Consider the following 27,191-nt stretch of genomic DNA (forward strand, 5'->3'; position numbering starts at 1 on the left):
ATAATATGTGGGTTTGGAATCCACTATGGCAAGTAATGGAATTTCAGTTTAATACAATCTGGAATTAAGTCTAATGATGGTCTCTAATGGGCCCTACGCTTTCCTGAGTTATTCTCTTGCTCATTATATATTTATAAATTCCCACTGGGTTGTTCTTTATTCCAACCACAGATTCTTTCTCATGCAATCTTTTTGCTTTCCTGATTTCCTTTAAGTTCCCATTTTTTATACTTCTGACTCTGTGTATTCAGTCCTTGGTACTTGCCATAAGTTTCTATTTATCTCTTAATTATATCCTTTATGTTCCTTGATATCCAGGATTCCTGGTCTTGGTGCCACCCCCTTAGCTTTATTGGAATATATTTGTCTTGTACTCTCACTATTACCTCCTCAAATGCCTCCCTCTCCAACTGGGGGAAACATCTTACCTGCATTTACCCTGTTATCCCTTTTAAGTGTTTTGGCAGTTTTAATGAGATCACTGCTCATTTTTCAGAACTCAAGAGAACATAGTTTGCCCAATTTATTTTCAAAGAACCACTCCCTCTATGGCAATGGTACCTTTCATGAGATAAGGAAACCAAAAATGCACACAGTACTCCAGCTGCAGTTTAACCAAACTCCTAAACATTTTAAGCAAGACTTCATTATTGTACACAAACCATTTTACAATAAAGGCCAACAATCCATTAGTTTTCTGAATAGTCTCCATGCTAGCATTCAGTAACTCATTGGCAAGAACATCCAGGTTCATTTGTACACTACATTCTTCCAATCTCCTAATATTTAAGAAATGCTCTGCACATCTGTTCTAATGAGCAAAGTGGAATACCTCACCTTTTCTTTCATTATATTCTTCGTACCATATTCATACCCAGTCAGGAAACCTGTCTAAATCCTTTTGAAGTAGTTTTGTGTCTTTCTTACAACACTCATACCTGTTTCATCTCACTCTCAAATTTGGAAAAATTGCACTTTATTCCCCCCCACCTCCATTTCATTGAGAGCTATATAATCAAGACCCAAATCTTGATTCTTTTAGTACCCCACTAGTAATAGCCTGCCAATATGTGAATGATCCATTTATTCCTACACTCTGTTTTAAGTTTGTTAGCCAATCGCTAATCCATGTCACTTCATTACTTCCTAATACTTCTCACTAGCCTTCTGGGTGGACTTTAGATTTTCAGAGAGTCTTTGATAAACATACAGTGTCAATCAGCTGTCCTTGAATTGAATTGAATTTAATGTCATGTGTGCCAAGGCACAGTGAAAGGTTTTGTCTTGCGAGCAATACAGGCAGATCACATAGTTAAGTAGCATAGATAGTAAATAATAGGTAGACAGGGCAAAAACAAAAACAAAGGTACAGGTGAACGTTAAGAGTTTGAGAGTCCATTCAGTATTTTAACAACAGTAGGGTAGAAACTGTTTTGAAACTGGCTGGTTCAGGCTTCTGTACCTTCTCCCCGATGGAGAGGTTGTAGAAAAATATTGCCAGGGTGTGATGGATCTTTGAGAATGCTGGCTGCCTTTCCTTGACAGCAGGCCTGGTAGATGGATTCTATAGATGGGAGGTTGGCCTTTATGATTGTCCGGGCTGAGTTCACCACTCTCTGTAACCGTTTCTGATCTTGAGTGGTACAGTTGTCATACTAGGTAGTGATGCATCCAGATAGAATGCTCTCGATGGTGCACCTATAAAAGTTGGGATGGGTATTCGCTGTCATGCCAAATTTCTTCAGTTGCCTGAGGAAGAAGAAATGTTGTTGGACCTTTGTAACCAGTGCATCCACATGAGTCCAAGAAAGCTTGTTATGGATGACCACTCCCAGGAGCTTGACACTCTCCAACCCTGCCACCTCTGTGCAGTTAATGTGTAGGGCGACTGAAAGTCAATAATGAGTTCCTTGGTTTTACTGGCATTGAGAGCTAGGTTATTCTCTATGCACCATTTTCCAGGTATTCCACCTCCTGTCTGTAGTCTATTTCATTGCCATTTGAAATTCGATCTACTATGGTGGTATCATCAGCGAACTTGTAAATGGCATTGGTCTGGTATTTTGTGACGCAGTCATGGGTACACAGTGAGTACAGTAGGGGGCTGAGTATGCACCCTTGGAGGGCTCGAGTGTTGAGTGTTAGTAAGGGTGAAATATTGTTGCCAATCTTCACTGATTGTGCTTGTGGGTCAGGAAACTGAGGATCTAGTTACAGAGAGTGGGGTTTAGTCTGAGATCACTAAGTTTAATAATCAGTCTCAAGGGGATAATAGTGTTGAAGGCTGAACTGTAGTCAATGAGCAGGATTCTTAACGTAGCTGTTCTTCCTGTCAAGATGTTCTCGGGAGAAGTGAAGGGCAAGTGATATGGCATCTGAAATGGATCTGTTGGTCTGATAGGTAAATTGGAATGGGTCAAGAGTAGTGGGGAGGCTGGAGTTGACTAATGCCATGACCAACCTTTCAAAGTACTTTATGACCACTGAAGTCTTTTATTAATTTTCAAAAAACGGTGTTTGATGAATCTGCTGACTTCCTATTGCTAAATCCATTCTGATTATGCCCAATCAGATCATTATCATCTGTTTATCTATTTATCACATTCTTTAAAATAGAATCTAGTTTTTCTCTATCGATTATAAGGCTTCCAGGTCTGAAGTTCATTGTTTTCTCTCTGGTTCCCTTAAATAACAGGACCATGTTTGTTACCTTCAATTTGCAGGAATCATTATAGAATCTGTAGAATTTTAGTAGATAGTCCTATAGCCACCTCCTTCAACACTTTGAGATGTAGAATATCAGATCCTGGGGATTTCTCAGTAATTTTCATTCCTTTAGTTCAATCTTCTGACTAATATTAATTTCCTTCTCTCATTTTCTCTAGCCAGTTGGATCTCTAGTTCTGAGAGATTTTTTGTATCTTTCTCAGTAATGACTTGGCTTCTCTGAAATTTTTCTGTTCCCCTTTATAAATTCTCCAGGCTCTTTCTGTGATGGATCAATATTTCTGTTAGCCAAACAACTTATGGATATGAAATTGTTTGACTAATCTGCTGGAGTTTTATGAGAATGGTAACATGAACAAAAGGAAGCCCGTGGATGTGGTTTACTTGGATTTTCAGGAGTCTTCTGATAAGGTTCCACATAAGAGATTAGCGTGCAAAATTAAAATGCATGGGATTGGAGGTCATGTACTGAAAAGGATTGAGAACTGGTTGGCAGATAGGAAACAAAACGTAGCAATAAATGTGCCTTTTTCTGAGTGGCAGACGGTAACTAGTGGTTGCTAGCGATGTGCTTGGACCCCAGCTTTTCACAATATGTTAATGATTTAAGTGAGGAAACTACATGTCAGATGACACAAAGTTGGGTGGGAGGCTATGTTGAGAATAGGATGCAGAGAAGCTTCAATGGAATTTTGATAACAAATACATGGCAGATGCAGTACAATGTGGATAACAGTGAGGTTATCCGCTTTGGTAGTAAAAACAGGCAGGCTGTTTATTTTCTGAATAGTGATAGATTGGTGAAGGGGGAGGTGAAATGAGACAAGTCTATTTTTATGGTTTCAACAGGATTGCATTTATATTCTGTTCTTCCATTGCTGATTAGTTTCAACCTCCCAATCCTCAGATTTATTGCAATTGTTAGCCACGGTTGACTGACCTTGTTTGAGTTTTTGCACCTTCAAGGTATTCCTTACCTTTGGAAGGATGGTCTTGCTATAGCGGGACTGAAGCAAAGATTACTGAATTGATTTTGGGGATGGCAGGACTGATGTATGAGGAGAGATTGTGTCGGTTAGGCTTATGTATACAGGAGTTAACAATGAGGGGGTCTCCTAGAAACCTATACAGTTCAAATGGGACTTGATGAGTTGAATGTAGAAGGATGTTCCCAGTGGTGGGGTATTCCAGAACCAGTGGTCTCAGTTTAAGGAGAAGGGGTAAAGCTTTTAGGACTGAGAAAAATTTCAACACCTAGAGAGCTGAGCGCCTGTGGAATTCACTGTCACAAAAGTGGTTGAGGCCAAGACATGTATTTTCAAGAAAGAGGGAGATTGATAGATTCTTGTTGTCTCGGGGAATTAAGGGCTACGGGGAGAATGCGGGTAAGTGGAGTTGAAGTGCCTATCAGCCATGATTGAATGGCGGAATGGACTCGATGGGCCGAATGGCCTTACTTCCACTCCTATGTCTTATGGTCTTATTGTGGCAAAGAGGATCAAAGAATATGGGGGAGGTTGGTATTGTGTTCGATGATTGGCTAAGACTATAATGAATGGCGGAGCAGGCTCAGCTGCTCAAAAGGCCTGTTCCTGCTCCTATCTTCTATGTACAGTTGCTTAAGTCATGCAATAGACAATGGATAGTCTTTTTTTAAAAAAAAAAGTCATTTATTTTAATGTATTTTCCCGGTTCTTCATGCCTTCATAACTTTCCCATTTTCGAATTTAATACTCTTGCTTCAGAATGAATTACTTCATTTTCAAACATAATGTAAAATTCTCACATATTGTGGTCACTCATTCTTGAAGGTATTTTAACAACACAATTGTTAATTAGCTCTCTTTTTGTTCCATAATACCAGATCCAAAATAGTGTTGTTCTTTAATTGGTTCCTCCCCTACATAAGTTGTCCCTCTGTCGTGTTGGCTTTGCTGTGGCTGTACTCCTCTGAGGAACCATCACCCTCACCGCTGTAATATTAATTAGCAAGCAAGATAAATGTGGGGGACTCCTGCACTACCCACTTGATTTTCTTAAACCCCTGTTAGATATCCATTTCCCCCTCTGCCTTTACACTTCTAATCTGCAGTGACCACCTCCTGAGATGTGATATCCAAGTAGTTCTCAATCAAGATAAGGCTGAAACATTAGTTCTGGCTGAACAATGTAACTAATGAGTGACTGATCCATCTTGGCTCACATTCAGAGATCCCCAGCATCATAAATGCCTGTATTCAGCTAATTTGATTCACTCCATGTGATATCAAGAAATGACTAAAAGCATTGGAAACTGCACAAAGCTATAGGCCTTGCCAATATTCTAGTAACAATACTAAGGACTTGTGCTTCAGAACATTCGGTACCCCAAGCCAAGCTGTCCAGTATAGCTAAACCACTGGAATCTACTGATAATTTAAAAACTGCCCAGTTTATCGCCTGTATGTGAAAAACAGGATAAATCCAACCTGCTGAATTACCACCCCATCAGTCTGCTGTCAATCAGTGAAATGATGCAAGGGGATTATGAACATGCTATCAAGCAGTCTTTGCTTAGCAATAGTATGTTTTCTGACATTCAGTTTGGGTTCCACTAGGACCATGTCAGCCTCTGGCTTTATTTTAGCCTTGGTTCACACTTGAATTCCAGAGGTAAGATGAGATTTTCAGCCCTTATCAAAACTAGACTCAATAGGAATCAGACAGACAGAAAAAAACTTTCCTGGTTTGAGTTATTCCTAGCACAACAGAAGATGATTATGGTTGTTGGAGATCAGTCATCTTAACTCCAGGACGTCACTTTCAGAGTTTCCCAGGGTGGTATCCTATACCCATATATCTTAAGCTCCTCTGTCCACCATAAGGTCAGAAATGAGGATGTTTCTTCATGATTGTGCAATGTTCTGCATCATGCATGATGTTACGGGTCATGTCTTAGTTTGAATAGAGGATTGGTTAACTAACAAGAGGCAAAGAGTGGGGATAAATGAGTGTTCTTCAGGTTGGCAATCATTGACTAGTGATGTGCCTCAGGGATCAGTGTGGGGACTGCAGTTATTCATAATTAACATATATGATTTGGAGATGGGGACGATGTGTGTCAACGTTTGCAGATGACATGAAAATGAGTGGTAGAGCAAAGTGTGCAGAGGATTGTGAAACTTTGCAGGGGGACATAGTTTAAGTGAGTTGGTAAAGGTCTGGTAGCTGGAGTACAGTGTTAATAAATGTGAAGTCATCTACTTTGGTAGGAGTAACAGTAAAAAGGACTATTATTTGAATATAAAAAGTTGTAGCATGCTGCTGTGCAGAGGGACCTGGGTGACCTTGTGCATGACTCTCAGAAGTATGGTCTGCAGGTGCAACAGGTAATTAGGAAGGCAAATGGAATTTTGTCCTTCATTGCCAAAGGGATTGAGATTAAAAGCAGGGAGGTCATGTTGCAGCTCTATAGAGTGCTGGTGAGACAACACCTGGAGTACTGCATGCAGTTTTGATATCCTTACTTGAGAAAGGATAGATGCACTAGAGGGGATGCAGAAAAGAAGGTTCACGAGGTTGATTCAAGAGTTGAGGGGGTTGGCCTATTAGGAGAGACCGAGTAGGATTATGCTCATTGGCATTTAGAATGAAGGGGAATCTTATAGAAACATATACAATTATGAAAGGAATAGATAAGATAGAAGTAGAGAGGAATTTTCGTCTGGCAGGTGAAACTAGGACAAGAGGGCATAGCCTCAAAATTAGGGGGAGCAGATTTAGGACCATATTGAAAAGAAACTTCTTCACCCAGAGGGTTGTGAATCTGTGGAATTTCATGCCCAGTGAAGTAGTTGAGGCTTCCTTAGTAAATGCTTTTAAAGCTAAGAATTTTTTGAACAGTAATGGAATTAAGGGTTATGGTGAGAGGGAGGTTAAGTGGAGTACAGTCCACAGAAAGGTCAGCCATGATTTTATTGAATGGCGGAACGGATTTGAAGGGCGAGATGGCCTACTCCTGTTCCTATTTCTTATGTTCTTATGCTTGACTGCTCAGATACTGAAGGAGTCCATGTCGTAATGCAGCAAGACCTGGACAATATCAGCTTTGGGCTAACAAATGCCAAACAATATTCATACCACATAAGTGTCAGGTAACAACCATCTCGAACAAGAGGGAATCTAACCATTATCTCTTGATTTTTAATGGCATTGAGATCAACATCTAGGAGATTACCTTTGACCAGAAACTGAATTGGATTAGCCATATAGATACTGTGGCAGTAAGAGTAGGTCAGAGGCTCAGACTCCTGTAGTGAATAACTCACCTCCTGACTCCCCAAAGCCTGTCCACTGTCTACAAGGTACAAGTTAAGATGAGTGCAACTCCAATGACAGTCAAAAAGCTCGACAACCATCCAGGACAAAGCAACCGGTTTGATGCTACCCCGTGCATAAACATTCTGTCCGTCTACCGCCAGCAGTCAGTAACGCCACTGTGTGCCATGTACACGATGCGCTGTAAAATTCACCAAAGGCTTCTGAAAACCATATATTATACAAGACCGCTACCATCCAAAAAGATAAGGGAAACAGATAAGTGGGAACATTGCCACCTGCAAGTTCCTGTCCAAGCCACTCACCATTCTGAATATATTGCTGTTCCTTCCATGTCCATGGGTCAAAGTCCTGGAGCTATTTCCCAATAGCATTGTTGGGGGGTATGCAGTTGGTCAAGAAAGCAGCTTATCAAGAGCAACTGAGGATAGACCATAAATGCTAATACCAACTGATAACCTTTTGGAGAGGAGGGACATGGCGAGGTGCAAAAATATGCTAATGTTTATTTTATGGAGTTACATGAAGTAAATTTTCTTTCATAAACACTTGAGTGATAACCATTGCACCTCAAAGAAAATAACTTGGATTTTTCAATGAAAATAATTTTGTTTCTTAGGCTGCAAACCCTGGCTGTTGTCTGGAAGATTTTGTGAGATGGTACTCTCCTCGTGACTACATTGAGGAAGAATTCACTGATGAAACAGGTGACAAGGTTCTCAGAGGAGAATTAAGTGCCAGAATGAAAATTCCTGGTAACATGTGGGTGGAGGCATGGGAAACAGCAAAGCCGATTCCAGTTCGACGACAAAGACGCCTTTTTGATGACACCAGGGAAGCTGAAAAGGTATAACTAATTTAAATAGTTACATTAATGGTGCAATAATAAGAGAAGCAAAAATTGCTGAGAGAAGGTATGAAAGCAGGTTGCAGAGTGCAAAAATTGAAAAGGATCTTGGGCACTTGAAAAGCAAAATAATAAAAATTAGAGAGAATTTGAGATGAGAAGAAATGTTTTGATGAAGTTATTCTTTGCTTCATTTTACAGGTGAGTACTGATTTTGGTAATGAAAGCTTCATGAGCAGGAGGTGTAGCAATTAAATAGACTAACAATAGTTGTGGAGACAGTACTGAAAATGTTGTCGACTTTCAAAGTGAAGAAACATAGGCCGGTTGCACATTATTGGCGGAGGTCAGCCCATAAATGACTGGCTGTTGCAATAAAAAAGTTTTTCTAGACATTTGTGAGGCTATATTTCTACAAGATAACAACTGAGTAACCATAGCCTAATATTAATTGTAGAAAAGCTTTGAGGGAGCATTATTGTCCAAATTATTAACTGTGAGATAAGTAAATGAGTAATGCCTTTGTCAAACATATGACCTTGTCAGTTCACAGTGTGTACCTTAAGTTTCCTGTGTGTATATCAGTAAAGTGCTAAGACAAAAAATATAAATGAGCACTTTGAGCATTTTTGGTATTGAATAATAACACAAGTTTAAATAAATGGACATGTAAAGCTCAGTTGTTGTGTTGTGAATTTATGTAAGATGCTTTCGTCTAAAATTAGTGCATGTAGCTAAAATTCTGTGGCAGTAACCACAAATGTGTCTAGTCAGCAGTTTTATCGGGCAGTGCTGCATAATCTTGAATAAAATTGTATGTTAATTAAGGATAGCCATCAGGGCTTTGACGAAAGGTAATTTAATAGATCCCTTCAGAGAAATGATGGAATGTGTTGATAAAGGTAATAGAGTGAATGGTGTTGATATGGATTTTCAGTCATTTGATAAGTGTTGCATTGAAGCTGTCTAAATATAATATGTATATAGTATCAAAAAGGAGATGATCATAATCGATACAAAATATTGATGACAGGACAGACAATATGGTAGTCACCTAGACTCAACATTAGCTTGCTGTCTTCACGGATCTCCAGCATATTTTGTTCTCCGTACAATGTAGTGTTATGTGATTAGTCTTTTTTTTCAGCGGGAAAAGGGATGCGAATGGTTATATTTCCCAGGTAAAAATGCACAGTATCAAAATTTACAGGTAATAGAAATGTAAACTATGTTTAGTAACTTCAGGAAGTTAAGTTGCTAAATTAAGCAGACGTCGGATGAAATTATGGAGGAGGAGGAGGACAAGAAATGTATGCTCAATAGTAAATTTTTAAAAAGCAAAATACAGAAACTTAATTCACATGCAAACATCTTTAATATCTGGGAGGAACAGGTTGATAAGGCTATGTTGGAAAAGCTACAGAGATTCTAAATTTTTAATACAGAGCACACAGTACAAAATCAAACAACAGTAATTCTGCATAAAATATGCAGGCTGCAGTTTTGAGTTCTTTACTTTAGTAAGGTTATCCAGTACAAGCAGAAAGTACAGAACAAATTTTACTTAGCACATACCAGACATGATGGACTTTATGGGCAGAGACCACAGAAACCTTTTTTTAATTTGATCAAAGTTGACTTACAAGTTACATGGGTGTCTCGAAAATTGAGACATTTTCATAAGGTAAATTGAGACAAGCTATTTATATTGGTCGATGAGTCAGTAATTAAAGGGTCTACATAGAAGATGGAAAGGAGAGTTTAAGAAATTTCTTTTTACAGTTACAGTTGTTAGGATACAGAACGTCATACTGGAAACACCTGAGTGGAAGAAAATGTTGAGTAGTTTATTAAGGAATAATTAAGGGGAAAGAGCTTGGACTTGAATTAATTCTTTAGTATGACTGACTGAAAGGTAGCCTTTCTTTAATATATAAAGTTCAGTGATTCTGTGGAAAAATACTTGTCCTGGCAATAGTGAGGATTCAAAACAAATGCTCCAAATGTAGAAGGATTCCATCAAATACCTCTTTTGGAGTTAAAAATGAAAAGCTCTAAATAAAGTTTAAACTTAAGTGATTTAGAACTCAGGGCTTTAAAAGCCTGTTCTCTCACTGTTGTGATTCTTTGAAATTTAGCGCCCGGGTTAGTAGTTGAGGAAATTAACTCAAAAATATAAAACTGGATGATTAGTAAAGTTGAGGGTAAATGAAAACAAAATCTGGTAGAATAGAATGGCCTGTTTCTGTATTATAATTTTGTATTGCTTTGTATTTCATGTGGTATCAAACTATTTCCATGTGGAAAACTTTCAATATGACTTGTTACTTATGGTTTTAAATTTAATTGAATTTTCAGATGTGCAGCAGAAAATTGATGTGCTTCAGGGGTTTTTTTTGCATTTGGGGGGAGGGACGATGTAATTTACAAAGTCTTGAGTAGTAATATAAAATAGTATCAGCAATTTTTGTTAAGGTTTTACTCATGGGATTTTAGTCATAATTTAATTGTACTTGTTTACAGATTTAGACCCATTTAATGAGACATGTGTTTCCTTTTAGGTTCTTCACTATTTAGTTGGCCTAAAACCTGCAGATTTGACTCAACATTTACTACCATGCATTTTGCATGCTGCATTGCTGAAAGTTAAAGAAGAAGGTAAAACTGTTATGTTTATAGACCAGATATAACATTACTATTTTAAGATATTTATAATTGTTTATAAATGGAAGTTATCAGCATTTCATAAAATTCTAATCTAATGTGTTAATTGACTTAACCATGACTTACGGGGAGAGTGCGGGTAAGTGGCATTGAAGTGCCCATCAGCCATGATTAAATGGTGGAGTGGACTCATTGGGCCGAATGGCCTTACTTTCAATCCTGTTTCTTATGGTCTTAATCTTATTGTTTGTTAAGCCTTTATAGTATTCTAATTTATGGGGTCTCCATGTGTATTGCTTGATCTTTGTGCTTTCAGTAGTAATGGTACAATTAACTTATTTACCATCTTCAACAGAATCAATGGAAGATATCCCCTCTGTAAGAAAAATAATCCAGCACATCATTGCTCATGCTAGCAAACTTCTAAGATATTCAAACCCTGATATCAAAAAATTGGAAGTAAGTTTTGCTGGCATTATCTGTCAGGAATATTCAAACTTGTGTAAAATGGGCCTTTAGAAAATAAGGAAACAACTATATGACCTTTTTTTCTAGGAGATAATTGGTCAGATAATAGCTTCAGAAGCCATTATTGCAAGATCCAGATCACTCCAAGCTAAATTTGGAATCAAGAAATGTGAAAAGGAAGAGGAACGTGAAGAATTGGAGAGGTAAAGGATGTATTACATTGCTTTCCTAATCAGTAACTTGAGAATTATTTTTACAGTTGCTTACCAACTTTGGTTCCATTGCCAACCCAATATATGGTCTGACCAAGGGAACTAAGTTTCTGATCTGAAGAGGTAAACCTGACATCAGGGTTCCTTGGTCCATGAGGAAGATTTCATTATGGAACTTAACCAATAGGGAACTTCCTCATTATATGAGGAATTAATCAATTTAAGGTGGGTTATTGAAATAAAAAAGAAACTGGATTCTGGAGTGGGGTAACTGTGCTAATGTCACTGGACCAGGATTCCAAAACCCATAAAGACGATAAGATGTTGGTGCAGAAGTAAGCAGTTCAGGGCATCGAGTCTGCTCCAGTATTCAGTGAGTTCATAGTGAACTGATAATTCGCACCTCTACTTTCCTGCCTTGATTCTCTTACTGATGTAAAAATTTGTCTATCTCAGCCTTGAACATCTAGGGCATTGGTGAGGCCACTTTGGAATATTGCACATAATTCTGCTCATTCTTCTTTAGAAAATATGTTGTTCAACTTGAGAGGGTGCAGACAAGATTTACTAGGATCTTGCTGGGACTCAAAGATTTGAGTCCTAGCGAGGTGCTGAATAGGTTGGGGCTAACCAACTGAACTAAGCTGAACAGGCTGGGACTTTTTTCCCTGGAGCATCAGAGGCTGAGAGGTGACCTTGTGGAGGTTTATAAAATCATGAGGAGCATGGATAGGGTTAAATAACCAAGATCTTTTTTCCAGGATGAGGGAGGTTCAAAACTAGAAGGCATAGGTTTAAGGTGCGAGGGGAAAGATTCAAAAGAAATAACCTGTTCATGCGTGCATTGAAAGAGCTGACAGAGGAAATAAGGGAGGTGGGTAAAATCACAGCATTTAAAAGGCATCTGGATGTGTATATGATTAGGAAAGGTTTAGATGGATAAGAGCCAAATGCTGACAAACTGGATTAGGTCAGATAGGGATGTCTGGTTGGTGCTGCTGAGTTGGACTGAAGTTTGTTCCCATGCTGTGTGGCTCTATGATCCAGCCTCCACAACCCTCTGCGGTTTAAAAAAAAATTCCACAGATTCAATATCCTCAGAAGAAATTACTCCTCATATCTGCCTTAAATGTGTCACTTGTTGTTTTGAGATTATATGTTCTGGTCCTCAATTCTCCCACAAAGGGAAATGACCTTTCTACACCTGCCCTCACGAGTCCTCTAAGGATCTTGTTTGTTTCATTAAGACTGCTCTCATTCTTCTGTATTCTGAGTACAGGCCCAATCTACTCAACCTCTCTGCATAAGAGAGTCCCTCCATACCTGGTATCAGCCTAATAAACCTTCTCTTTCTGCCTCCCTTCGATATGGTGCCCAAAGCAATGCACAGTATTCCAATTGTTGTCTGATTTTTTTCCTTGTATAGTAAATAGCAAATTGTTTATCAAAACTCTCCTTACTTTTATGCTCCATTCCCTTTGAAATAAAGGGTGATGTTTCATTTGTCTTCCCTATAACCTGCTGAACTTGTTTGCTGGATTTTTGTGACTCCCAAATCCCTCTGTCCCAAAGTTTTATGCAGTCTTTCTCCATTTAAATAATATTCACCACCTCTATTCTTACTACCAAAGTGCATGATCTCACATTTCCCCACTCTGTTTTCTATGAGCCAAGTTTTTGCCCATCTGTCTGTATTCCTCTGCAGACGGTTGGTGTCATCCTCACCACTTTCTTTCACACCTATTTTTATATCATCTGCAAATGTGACTGTATTACATACATTTTCCCCATTCAAGCTATTAACATATATTATGAATAATGATGGTCCCAGCACTGATCCTTGTGGCACACCACGAGTTACAGGTTACCATCCTAAAAAATCTAACTTATTCCAATTATCTGTCTTCTATCCATATTAATATACTACCTCCCAATCCACGGGCGACTTTGAGTAGCTCAACATGCAGTACTTTATCAATCTTTTGGAAATCCAAATATATTAAATTCACTACTTTTTTATCTATCCTCTTGTGACCTCCTCAAGAAAGTCTTTATTTAACAGACCTGATTTCCCCTTCATGAAGCCATGCTGACTCTAACACATTATCTATTTCTAAATGCTGTTCTGTTACGTTCTTTACTTTAGATACTTAACATTTTCCCAATGAATTCAGAGCATGGATAAGAGCATAGGTCAGGCATATCATAGCTATTACAGAAATATAGCTGAGGGAGGGACAGGACTGACAGCTCAATGTCCTTGGGTATAGATGCTATAGGAAAGATAGAGAGGAGGCAGTTTTTGATTAGGGATTACATCCCCGCAGTACTTCAAGAGGATATTCCTGGGGGATCATGTAATGAAGTTCTATGGGTGGAACTGAGAAATAAGAAGGGGGTGATCACTTTGGAATTGTACTATAGGACCCCCAATAGTCAGTGGGAAATTGAGGAGCAAATACATAGGGAGGTTGCAGATAGCCGTAAGCATAATAGGATTATAGGATTGTAATAATAGGGTATTTAAACTTTCTGATGACTAAAACTGAAACATCCAGAGAGGCTTACCTCGCTTCATAATTTGTTCAAAAAAGTGTGACATGGGGTATGACCTACCTTTCACCCCTCTCTTTCTCCCCCCCCCCCCCCCCCCCCCCCCCACCCATTTGTTATAAAGATGTCATTAAATGAAATGCAGACCTTTCACTCACTAATCAACAAGTAACAATTTATTTATTTAACCCTAACAGTGAACAAATTAACAGAATTACTACAAACCGAACAATTCCTCCCTAACTACTAACTCCACTAAATTCTACTGTTCTAATAAACACAGGTCCCACTTAAATAAATCCAAGTAATAAGAAAATAATACATTAAAACCTAGTTTCTCAAAGTTCACATAGAACTTTGGAATTCTGGAATGCTCTGCCTTCTATCCAGCCTTTCTTCTGATCCTGCTGACAGGGATGTTTTCTCTGTGAATTCTTCTGTGAGAACTCTTAGCTAGAACTACGATGGTACCTTTTATAGATAAATGGGTGCTTTCTTAGAGAGCTTAGAGGTTTCTTGTGAGAGCTGATGTTTATTTCTCAGATGGTTTGCTTTCATTTCAGATGGCATTTGGCTCTCACCGATTTTCAAATACCCCCTTTTTTATAACCTTCATGACCTATTAATTTCTTTACAATTCCATTGATTCTGAGTTGTTACAACCACCAAATTTAAATCTAATAGGTTAGTAGTAGTTTCTAAGTGCTTGGTTTAAATTAATTATCTGATTCCAGCCAGTTGCCAAAGCATCACAAGCCTAAGATTTCCAATCACAGTCATTCCATACATGTTTCAATTTCAGAACTGTCCGTACAATTTTCAGCTACTTACAGACACAGTCTCTGTGCAAAGTTCTAAGCTTAACAAAGCACTTTATCTCATAAAGGGACCACGCACACTTTCCCCATTTTTACCAGCAAATTCTAGTTTCCTGCCTTCCACTTCGCGAGTACTCTACACAACTTACAACTGGGACTGCCATAGTGTTAACGGCTTGGTTCAGGAATAATTTAAGTATGTTCAAGAGAACATTCTCACTCAAGACAGCCTTACTAGAGAAGGGGGCAAAACTCGACCTCCTCTTTGGAAATAAGGCAGGGCAAGTGACTGAGGTGTTAGTGGCAGAGCACCTTATGACCAGTGACCATAATTCTAATAATTTTAAAATAGTTATTGAAAAGGTTAGACCTGGTCCACAACTTAAAGTTCTAAATTGCGGCAAAGCCAATTTTGATGGTATTGAACAGGAACTTTCAAAAACAAGATAATGAGAGATCAGGGACGCATATTCACTAACACCTGTTAGTGAGAAGAGCAAGCCTGGCAGGAGTAGGGAATCTTGGGTAACTAGAAATATTGAAGTTCTGGTCAAGAAAAAGAAGGAAGCACATGTCAGGTATAGACCATTGAGATCAAGTGAATCTGTTGAGTTTGGGGGGTGTAGGAGTGTACTTAAGAGGGAAGTAAAGAGTGCAGAAAGGGGACATAGCTTCAGCAGATAAAGTAAAGGAGAATCCAAAGAAATTCTATGTATTAAGGGCAAAAGATTAACTAGGGGAGAGAGGGGATAAGGTTGTCACTGTACAGGCCAGTATTTATTGCCCATCCTTAGTTGCCCCAGAGGGCAGTTAAGAGTCAAGTGGATTGTGGGTCTGGAGTCACATGTAGGCTAGATCAGATAAGGATGGTAGTTTCCTTCCCTAAAGGTTGTTAGTGAACCGGATGGGTTTTTCCCGACAATCAGCAATGATTTCATCGTCATCATTAATGATAAAAGTAATGACTTTTAATTCCAGATTTTTATTGAATTCAAATTCTACCATCTGGGTTCCTGGGTTTCTGAAAAGAAATCGACCTATTAGGAAATGTTACAATATATGTCTAGGGCAGGTAGGACTTGAAGCCAGACCTTCTGGTCCAGAGGTAGACGTACTACTAAGAATAGTAGCTTGGGTTACTAGAGAAGGAGATACTACAGAAGCTAATGGGACTAAGGACTGATACATCCTCTGGACCGGATGGGATGCATTCTAGGATATTAAAGGAAGTAGCTGCAAAATACTGGACGCCCAGTAGTAATCTTCCAAGTCCTGAAGAAGGATTATACCCGAAGCGTTGATTCTCTTGCTCCTCAGATGCTGTCTGACCTGCTGTGCTTTTTCCAGTGCCATGCTTTGCCCATTTCTCGATTGATAGTCCAGCGAGAATACCATGAGGCCATTGTCACCTCATTCAAAGAAAAATAACTGGGTTCTTTCCCAGTCTGGGTTAGGTTCTGAACAATAAAGCGCTCTAAATCTCTGAAAGTCTCCTGCTGCCTAATTCAATGTATGAATATCAGCCTGTGAAACAACTTTTTTGCCTTGCCCACATTGAATACATAGTGATGGAATGCGATTTTTAAGTAGGCACTATATTTTATTGATAGTATTTCTCAGGTCTGTCTTTTTGGCTTCACAATAGAGGCAGTACCATTGGCTGCCTAGGCCCTATATCTTGGAATTCACTCCCTAAACATTTCTACCTTACCACCCTTTTTAAAGGTGCTTCTTTAAAATGTTAAAAATCACTACACCAGGTTATAGTCCAACAGGCTCATTTGGAAGCACTCGCTTTTGGGGTGCTGTTCCTTCACCAGATGGTTGTGGGTTGTCAGACCACATGACGCAGAATTTATAGCAAAAGATTACAGTGTCATGCAACTGAAATTATATATTGAACAAACCTCGATTGTCAAGTCTGACTTCTTTTAGAATGGGTTGCATGTTTTGGTACATTAAGTCACCTTCTCGAGAGAGCTTAAGGTTTTATAACAAAAGGTGACATCTCAACTCAGACAATGCATTAAAGATGTGAGGTCAGAGTCTGTCTGTATTCCAATCTTGAGTCAGACTGGTTCTCTTTTCAAACTGGAACTTACAGACTGTTACATGGATTGACTGCCTGCAGATTGTGTGCAGTTTTGAGCAAAATAGAATGTATCTGCAAACATGATTCTGCAAATATAAATTCATCCCATAGATTTTTATGTATGTGTGCATGTTAGAGAGAGTGTGTGAGTGCATGTTGAATGTGTGAAAGCTTGGTAAAGTGTGTGTGGATGTGATGGAGTATAAGCCCGTGTGTGTGTGGAGGCAGGTGGTGTGTGTGTGAGAAAGCGTGTGTATGAGAGAGGGCCTGTGTGAGTGAGAGAGTATGTAGGTGTGTGTGTGTGTGTGTGTTGCAGTGGGGTCACCTGTAGTTTGAAATGAACCCAATATCCTTGTTGAGGCCATCCTCATGGGTACTGAACTTGGCTATCCGTCTTTGCTCGGCCACTTTGTGTAGTTGCCTATCCTGAAGTCCACTTTGAAGGACGGTTGCCTGAAGATTTGAGGCCGAATGTCCCTGACTGTTGAAGTGCTCACCGACTGGGAGGGAACACCCCTGTCTATTGATTGTTGTGCGGTGTCCATTCATCTGTTGTTGTAGAGTCTGCATGGTCTTGCCAATGTACCATGTCTTGGGGCATCCTTGCCTGCAGCGTATGAGGTAGACAACGTTGGCCGAGTAACATAAATATCTGCTATGCACATGGTGGGTGGTGTCCCCACAGGTAATGGTGGTATCCGTGTCAACGCTCCGACATGTCTTGCAGTGGTTGTTATAACAAACTTGTATGATGATGTGGTTGATGTTGTCCTGAAGGCTGGGCAGTTTGCTGTGAACAATTGTCTGTTTAGGGTTTGGCAGTTGTTTTAAAGGTGAGGAGTAGGGTAAGGTCTTGGTGAGATGCTCCTCTTCATTGATACTGTGTTGCAGGCTGCGAAGAACATGGCATAGTTTCTTGACTCCCAGGAAATACTGGATAATGAAGGGTACCCAATTGGTTGCAACCCATGTCTGTTTCCTGAAGAAGTCATTACGGTTTCGCGCTGTGGCACATTGGACTTGACAGTCGATGAGTTGAGCATCGCACCCTGTTCTTATGAGGGTATCCGTGAGCACCTTCAGGTGTCCGTCACATTCCTCCTCATCTGAACAGATCCTGTGTATGCATAGGGCTTGTCCATAGCAGATGGCTGTTTTAATATGTTTAGGGTGGAAGCTAGAGAAGTGTAGCATCATGAGGTTATCTGTGGGTTTGTGGTAGAGTGAGGTACTGATGTTCTCATCCTTGATGGAGATGCATGTGTCCAAGAACAAGACAGGTACCAAAGAGTAGTCCATAGTTAATCTGATGGTGGGATGAAACACGTTATCACAGTGTATTAACTGCCTGCAGATTGTGCAGTTTTTGAGCAAAATGGAATGTATCTGTAAATATGACCAATAGGGTACCCTTCATTGTCCAGTACTCCCAGGAGATGAAAAACTACTTCATGTTCTTCGCAGCCTACAACACATTATCGATGAGGATGAGCATGGGTTCAGAAAAGATTTGCAAGGATATTGCTAGGGTTGGAGGATTTGAGCTATAGGGAGAGGTTAAATAGGCTATGCCTGTTTTCTTTGGAGTGTCGGAGACTGAGGGGTGACCTTATAGAGGTTTATAAAATCATGAGGGGCATAAATAGGATAAATAAACAAAGCCTTTTCCCTGGGGTGGGGGAGTCAGAACTAGAGGGCATAGGTTTAGGGGGAAACGGGAAAGATATAAAAGACACCTAAAGGGGCACCTTTTTCACGCAGAGTATGGTACGTATATGGAATGAGCTGCCGGAGGGAATGGTGGAGGCTGGTACAATTGCAACATTTAAGAGCCATCCAGATGGATATATGAATAGGAAGGGTTTGGAGGGATATGGGCCGGGTTCTGGCAGGTGGGACTAGATTGGGTTGGGATATCTGGTCGGCATGGATGTGTTGGACCAAAGAGTCTGTTTCTATGCTGTGCATCTCTATGACTCTAAGACCTTCTCTATGTCTCCACTTCTCACCCTTAAACAAACGCCAAACCTTAAACAAACTGTTGTTCGCCCAGTCTTTTGGACAATATCGACCACAACACCATACAGCCCAGACATGTTAACCACTCCATGTAAGAGTGTTGACATGGACACCACAAATACCCCTGGGGACGCTATCTCATACACTGCAGGCAAGGATGCCCTGAGACATGGTACATTGGCGAGACCAAGCAGGCGCTACGACAATGGCTTTTGCCCGAAACATCGATTTTGCTGCTCCTCGGATGCTGCCTGAGCTGCTATGCTCTTCCAGCACCATTAATCCAAAAACAACAAGCAACAGACCCAGTGGTGTGTTCTCCCAGTTCTGAAGCACTTCAGCGGTCAAGGACATTCAGTCTCGGATCTTCAGGTCACCATCCTCCAAGGCGATGCAGAGTGGCTGAGCAGAGGCTGATAGCCAAGTTCGGTAACCATAAGGATGACCTCAACCGGGATCTTAAATTTATGTCAGACTACAGGTGACCTCACTACACTGTACAGTCAATCTCAGTTTCACTCTCACTCTCACTGTCTCCCTCCCTCCCACACTCCTGCATGCTCTCACATTCATGCAGACCCTCTCTGATGCAAATGCTGTCTCTCATATATGTGCATACACACACACACTCCCATGCGCACCATGCACATACCCTCTCACAGGCTTATACGCCATCACACCCAACCATATACTTTACCAAACTTTAACACATGCAAACGCACACTCACACATACAGTCACATGCGTGCACACTCTCTTCTCATGCACACACAGATATATAAGTCGATGGGGTGAATTTGTATTTGCAGAATTATATTTGCAGATACATTCTATTTTGCTCAAAAAATGCACAATCTGCAGGCAGTCAACCCGTGTAAATTTTGTAAGTTCCACTTTGAAAGCAGAATCAGTCTGACTCTAGATTGGAATACAGACTCTGATCTTTGATGCATTGTTTGAGCTGAGATGTCACCTTTTGTTATAAAACCTTCAGGTGACTTCAAAGATGTTCTGGAATTTTCATGGTAATGAACCAAAACTTGCAACCCATTCTAAAAGAGGAAAGACTTGACAATTGAGGTTTGTTCAACAGGACATTGTTGCTGATGTGAATATTGAGTCACAAGTGATTAGAATGGATGGCTTTGAGGTATGTAGGGAAGAGGTCCGAGGAATACTGGAAAGGGTGAAAATAGATAAGTCCCTTGGGCCTGATGGCATTTATCCGAGGATCCTCTGGGAAGCTAGGGAGGAGATAGCGGAGCCATTGGCCTTGATTTTTATGTCGTCGTTGTCTACAGGAATAGTGCCAGAAGACTGGAGGATAGTGAATGTGGTCCCCTTGTTCAAGAAGGGGAGTAGGGACAGCCCTAGTAACTATAGGCCAGTGAATCTCACTTCTGTTGTGGGCAAAGTCTTAGAGAGAATTGTAAGGGATAAGATTTATGAACATCTGGATAGGAATAATGTGATCAAGGATAGTCAGCATGGTTTTGTGAAGGGCAGGTCGTGCCTCACAAACCTTATTGAGTTCTTCGAGAAGGTGACCAAGGAAGTGGACGAGGGTAAAGCAGTAGATGTGGTGTATATGGATTTTAGCAAGGCGTTCGATAAGGTACCCATGGTAGGCTACTGCAAAGATTACGGAGGTTTGGCATTGAGGGTGCATTAGAGGTTTGGATTAGGAATTGGCTGGCTGGAAGGAGACAGAGGGTAGTAGTTGATCGTAAAGGTTCATCTTGGAGTGCAGTTACTAGCGATGTTCCACAAGGATCTGTTTTGGGACCATTGCTGTTTGTCATTTTTATAAATGACCTGGAGGAGGGGCTTGACGGCTGGGTGAGCAAGTTTGCGGATGATACGAAAGTCGGTGGAGTGGTGGACAGCGAAGAAGGATGTGGCAGGTTACAGCGGGATATAGATAAGTTGCAGAGCTGGGCAGTAAGGTGGCAAATGGAGTTCAATGTAGCTAAGTGTGAAGTCATTCACTTTGGTAGGAGTAATAAGAAGATGGATTACTGGGCAAATGTGAGGCTACTTGGTAGTGTGGATGAGCAGAGGGATCTTGGTGTCCATGTATACAGATCTTTGAAAGTTGCCACCCAGGTAAATAGTGCTGTGAAGAAGGCATATGGCGTACTGGGCTTTATTGGTAGAGGAATTGAGTTCCGGAGTCCTGAGGCCATGTTGCAGTTGTATAAGACTCTGGTGCGGCCTTATCTGGAGTATTGTGTACAGTTCTGGTCGCCATACTATAGGAAGGATGTGGAGGCACTGGAACAGGTGCAGAGGAGGTTTACCAGGATGTTGCCTGGCAAAGTAGGAAGATCGTATGAGGAAAGGCTGAGTCACTTAGGGCTGTTCTCATTGGAGAAAAGAAGCTTTAGGGGAGATTTGATAGAGGTGTACAAGATGATTAGGGGTTTAGATAGGGTTGACAGTGAGAACCTTTTTCCGCGTATGGAGTCAGCTGTTACTAGGGGACACAGCTTTAAATTAAGGGGAGGTTGGTATAGGACAGATGTTAGGGGTAGATTCTTTACTCAGCGGGTTGTGAGTTCATGGAATGCCCTGCCAGTATCAGTGGTGGACACTCCCTCTTTATGGTCATTTAAGCGGACATTGGATAAGCATATGGAGGTTATTGGGCTAGTGTAGATTAGGTAGGCTTCGGTCGGCGCAACATCGAGGGCCGAAGGGCCTGTACTGCGCTGTATTTTTCTATGTTCTATGTTCTATAATATACAATTTCAGTTGCATGACACTGTACTCTTTTGTCTTTAAACACTCCACAACCACTTACGAAGGAGTATCATTCTGAAAGCTAGTACTTCCACATAAACCTGTTGGACTATAACCTGGTGTTGTGATTTTTAACTTTGTGCACCCCAGTCCCACACTTGCTCCTCCATATCATTCTTTGAAATGTGCCTCCTTGACAAAGCTTTTGGTCACCTGTCCTAAATCATTCATGGCTAACTGGCAAAGTCCTTTTGCTAGCATGCATAATTGACGTATTGCAACACTACAGTATATTCAAGACATTTTCAATACAAGTTACTATTCTCCATTTAACAGCAAAGCTCTACCCTTAAAAACTTGTAATTGTTTTCTTTTAATTCTTCTTTAACTTGAGTTATTTTCAAACAATGGACAGAATGTTAATCAATTTACTGTTTAAATACTGAGAGATTATATCTTGAAAATAAAACTTTGACCTAAGATTGCTATGAATATTTTGTGATTCAACTGTATTTTGCTTTATCATGCTGAACATTAAGGCAGAAGCATTAAAATAAATATTGCAGTTCAAAACAAAATGCTGCTTTGATTTCTAAAATGTTTTTCTATTGGTATATTCTTCGCAGGCTGAGAAAGTACACAAACAATTTGATCCAGGGTCCTGAGACACTTAAATGACCCTGGGAGCTGGGCAGAAGGTCATCTTCATCTTCATCTTCATCTTTAGTACCTTGCCTTGGTGACATTGTAGACATACAGCAGCACCTCGTTCTTTAGGGGAATTGTATCACATCAAGCTGTGGCACTTGTTACATTAGCAAACAATGATTGATTAATCCAGTGGTATTCTTGTTCTCAGTTAAGTGGGATTGAAATAGAGGCATTATCGTACAGATTTACTCATAGTTAGAATGTTACAATGTTAGTAGCATAATACAGTATTCAAGGTTTGTGTAAAGATCTGTAGCTCAGATGTTGGTTGTCGTAGTTGGGATATGTTTGCCGAGCTGGGAAGTTGATTTGCAGGTGTTTTGTCCCTTGTCTAAGTGACATCCTCAGTGCTTTGGAGCCTCCGGTGAAGTGCTGCTGTACTGTGTCTTCTGGAATTTATTTATTTCCGTTGCTGCTGCTTCCAGTTATTCAATATGGTGGCCGGCATATTGCAGCACACTCGACCCAGGAAGGGAAGAAGAACACTTCTACAGAGTATTCGCCAAGAACGGATATTCCCGCAATTTCATCCGCAGATGCAAACAACACGACAAGGACATGCCACGACCTAATTCACTAGCTACACTACCTTACATAAACAACATCACTGAACTGATAGCCAGATTTCTCTGACCACTGGAATTCATTACCATCTGTAAACTGACAACTCACCAGGACAAAAGACCCTATACCCATCATGTGTCAGATAATCATCATTTAAAAGATTCCATGCAAAGACTGCACATGACACTATATGGGACAAATAAGCAGACAGCTAGCAATCCACATCAGTGAACACCAACTAGCCACTAACCAGCTGTCCCTAGTAGAGAGAGAGAGAGAGAGAGACACACACACACATATATATATAATGACAAGGACCACAAATTCAACTGGGACAACACAACGATCATAGGACAAGCTAAACAGAGGACAGCCAGGGAATTTCTAGAAGCATGGCTCTCATCCACTGCCTCCTTCAATGAGCATATAGACCTAGACCCAATATACCAGCCACTACAACGAGCAACCGGAATGGAACCATATAAGTTCAAGAAGACGTAGTACAGCAGCGCTTCACAGGAGGTTCCAAAGTACTGAAGATGTCACCTAGACGGGACGAACCGTCTGCAAATCAACTTCCCAGCTCAGTGAACATACCCACAACTACGATAGTACAATAACTTGTGATTTTGCTTAAAAGTCTGGATTATTTATGTATTAATATATTTAATGTGCTCAATGATTATTTGTCTGTCTTGTGTAATATGTGCTCTATGTTTGATGTTTCTAGCAGTTTCACACAAATCTAGCTTTGGAATTTGTCTAAAATTGAACTGAAATGGGCATACCAGTAGACATTCAGAAGATTGGCATGTGAGAAGAATTTTATCATTCACTGGTTTAATTTTTTTTCATTAGGTTTGTCAGCCAACTTTTAGAACAGCCTGAAGTGCCAGTCATTGGAGCAGGACGAGGGCCTACAGGGAGCATTATTTACAAACTGTTTGTGAATGCACAGAGGGTATGGAAATTCAATCTGTCAATATTTGGATTTCTTAAAACTGATTTGATTAATTATTTCTGTCAGGTGTTCTGCCCGATTTGTAAAGATGATGGTATGCAGTACAGTTTTTTTTCCTTCAGTTAATGACATAGATCAAGGAAATGTGCAAGTGAACACACTGTCAATTTCATACTTCATTAAATATGAAACCAAATGGTTTGCATTGCAATATATATTGTCGAGCAAACTATCCACAGCTCCAATTCAATAAATATGTGAAGGGACCTAAGAAATAAGTAAAATGCACAGTAGCTAAATAACACTCATCTTTGGAACTACTGTCTTTATAAATGTTTCAATATTTGTGCGGTGCTGTTCATGCTTTCAGTTCAGACTTTGCTCAACGTAACATGGGCAGAATCATTTGAAGTGCTGTTTGCATTAATACATTTCCGCTCCCTATACAGAATGCCACGAAATGAAGTCAAATGACTTGCCATTTAGTGTGTCAGCCCTCTGTTAGTTATGACGTGGTGGGTGTCCCCTCTAAAATAGTGATTGTGGGTACAAGTTCTCCGTATCAAGTTAAGCACAAAAATCTGTTCGAACTCTGAGGAGAAGCTGCACTTCTGGATGTGCTGTCTTTCAGGTGAAATGTTAAACCATTTCAACAAGTCATAATTACTATTTTTGAATAGGAGCAGGGGAGTTGTCCCTAAGATCTATCCCTCAACACGAATGCTTATATGTGCATCAGGTACTATAGGTATTTACGGATATTACACAGTAGAGCACATTATGGTGGCAACAAGAGATTCAATGGCAGTATTAGTAACAAGCCAGAACAGAACATTGAACAAATACTGAACTCCAATGGGCATAACAAAGAAAACTGTCCCTTTTTTTATTTGTTTTGAAACAGCAACAGCAAAGTGTGAAGTAAAAGTAATGAATTGCTGCATGCCATTAACAAGTTTCTGGTGATTAATCACCTTCTCATTTAGAATTGCTGTTGATGTACCTATTACTTTGATATTTCTAATGGTTGATTTATGTAATAAATACCAATGATGACTAAGTTTAAATAGTGATCACTTTATGTCAAAGGGGTATGTTTTCATATTTTAAAAAGAATTTATTCATTTTAACTTTAGTTTAACCCCTTATTAACCATCTGACTTGACTTTCCTTTCTTCATCATTGTTTCTCTCCTAATACTACTATTCTCTCAACCCTTCTCAAGCTGGCTGAATCTACTGAAGAGGTAACGACCAGCCATTTCCTCCATTACCCTCATATCATGCCTCATGTAGATGCAGTTCTTTTTAGGATCGTTTATAAATGGCAAGAACCTAGCGTAAAACATAGAGATTCTCTCTGACGTCTACATTTATTATATTTAAATACAAGATATTTTAATGGCCCATCTGCTTCACCAGATCATTCAGAGAGAATGTCACTAATATTATGGAAAGTGTTCCTTACCAAATTATCTTTACATATTTCAAAATCTTAAAAATAATATTCACATTATAATCAATTGTTAATTTTCAGCAAAAAGAGTGTTCATTCAGTGCAAGTCAGTTGTGTGTCATGAGTTGGATTTGAACTTTAAAATGTAGATTCACATTTCATAAAGTAATTTTCATTTTTAAAATATTAGTCCATTTTCAGAGGTATTGAATGATTTTAAGCACTGAGCCTATTGATTTATTTTAAGCATATTTGCCAGAATCATTTTCAGCATCTACATGTTTGGTCAACTTAACTTACAGCTTCCTCATTAAATTTTGTGCATATCACTAAATTACTGATTTGCCTTTTGTCTGTGACTGCTAAATTAATTTTAACCACTGTTCAGATGTAATTGGTGTAAAACAAAAATCTCTTCTCTTCTGTTTTTAAGGCTGCTACTCTGACTCCAATTGACGATGAACTTAGAAAGCCAGGTTCTTCTGATGAGCATAGAGCAAGCTCAGGAACAGTCTCAGAATTTCCTCCTCCAACTGGACGTGAAATAATTCTCCGGACATCTGTACCACGTCCTGCACCATACTCCAAATCTTTACCACAGCGCATGTACTGTGTTATGTTAAAAGATGAATTCCGTCTAACTGGAGCATTTTCATCAGATACATCATTCTTTTAAAATTGGAATATTTGATCATTAATCCATTAAAATATTATCATACAAAATAATTCCATGTCATTCCCACATATTTTCACATACTTGACTAGACTTCTAAAGGAATATTTTTGGGCTCTATGTTAAACATCAGTGGCCAATCTAAAATACTATTAAATGTTTTTCAAGTAACCATGTAACCATGCATGTACATGTAGAAAACTTATATTGATTCTGGCAGTAGTGTAGATAGTGGTCTGAATTTCAATTTCAGCACAAATATTTAAAATTGCATAGTTATAATTATGAAACTGTTCCAATGTAAAATGTGACTACTGTAAAATGAAACTGATTAATGCATTGTGAATTTTTGATATGGTCATTACTTCAGTTGCTGTATTGGTCGATACAGGAATAGCAGCATTGTTTATTGAATTATTATTAATGCTGTGGAAGGATTTTGGAACTGTCACACAAAAAAATGTCTATGGATGCTTGAAGGATTTTATTGCATTAATAAATCTTATTAAAGCAGGTGTTTTCTTTCTTGTAAAAACCCTGGACACTCTACATCAAATATGTGCCTAACCTAGACACCAGTGCTTTCTAGAGTGGGGATTTGTCTAGATTAATGTACTTGCTCTACAAGCCTTTAGTTTTTCATCATATTTAAAGTGAAAAGGATGCTGTTTTCAATGCTGTTAAACAACCAGATCCAGTGGGACACATCACCTTGTTAGAGTTTATCTAGATGGATTTCAGTAAGGTGTTTGACAAGGTTCTCATGGTAGACTGGTTAGCGTGATGATGTTGCTTCTTTAACAAGGTTGGATTGAACTTGGTTTTTTCTCAGGAGGTCCTAAAGACAGGCTCTGAAATGTCTGGGTTGATCTACTAGGGGAAGCTTTTAAGTTTTTTTTTAAAACATTTGTACAATTAAAAGGGAGTGGCCAGTTCTCCCAGCTCAGCTTTTAGAGTCAGAGAGAGGTACAGCATGGAAACAGACCTCTGGTTTGGTTTGGGTTTAGCAGTCTGGCTTTTCAGAGCAGGCAGTCAATTTGTGTTGAGGCTGCTGGTCAAAACCTACACTAGGGGTGGCACGGTGGCTCAGTGGTTAGCACTGCTGCCTCACAGCACCAGGGTCCCAGGTTCGATTCCAGCCTCTGGCAACTGTGTGTGAAATTTGCATATTCTCCCCGTACCTGTGTGGGTTTCCTCCCACAGTCCAAAGATATGCAGGACAGGTGAATTGGTCATGTTAAATTGCCCATAGTGTTAGGTGCATTAGTCAGAGGGAAATGGGTCTGGGTGGGTTACTCTTCAGAGGGTCTGTGTGGACTTGTTGGGCTGAAGAGCCTGTTTCCAGACTGTAGGTAATCTTATCAAAGGT

General features: G+C 39.7%; 1 protein-coding gene across 2 annotated transcripts in view; it reads left to right on the forward strand.

The window, feature by feature from the left end:
• The window catches only part of rab3gap1 (RAB3 GTPase activating protein subunit 1), an 87,001-nt gene extending 60,666 nt beyond the window's left edge, over positions 1-26,335 (forward strand). Inside the window, exons 19-25 of one of the 2 annotated variants that reach the window (XM_072579669.1) lie at positions 7,664-7,891; positions 10,453-10,549; positions 10,911-11,014; positions 11,111-11,226; positions 23,592-23,694; positions 24,920-24,940; positions 25,583-26,335. In XM_072579669.1, the coding sequence (XP_072435770.1) occupies positions 7,664-7,891; positions 10,453-10,549; positions 10,911-11,014; positions 11,111-11,226; positions 23,592-23,694; positions 24,920-24,940; positions 25,583-25,825 (912 nt within the window). In that variant the 3' untranslated portion in view covers positions 25,826-26,335. The remainder of the gene's footprint in view (positions 1-7,663; positions 7,892-10,452; positions 10,550-10,910; positions 11,015-11,110; positions 11,227-23,591; positions 23,695-24,919; positions 24,941-25,582) is intronic. The other variant, XM_072579670.1, reaches the window with a different exon arrangement.
• The last annotated feature ends 856 nt before the right edge of the window (positions 26,336-27,191 follow it).

This window comes from Chiloscyllium punctatum, chromosome 10, assembly GCF_047496795.1.
Source record: "Chiloscyllium punctatum isolate Juve2018m chromosome 10, sChiPun1.3, whole genome shotgun sequence".
In the NCBI taxonomy this organism is placed as follows: domain Eukaryota; kingdom Metazoa; phylum Chordata; class Chondrichthyes; order Orectolobiformes; family Hemiscylliidae; genus Chiloscyllium; species Chiloscyllium punctatum.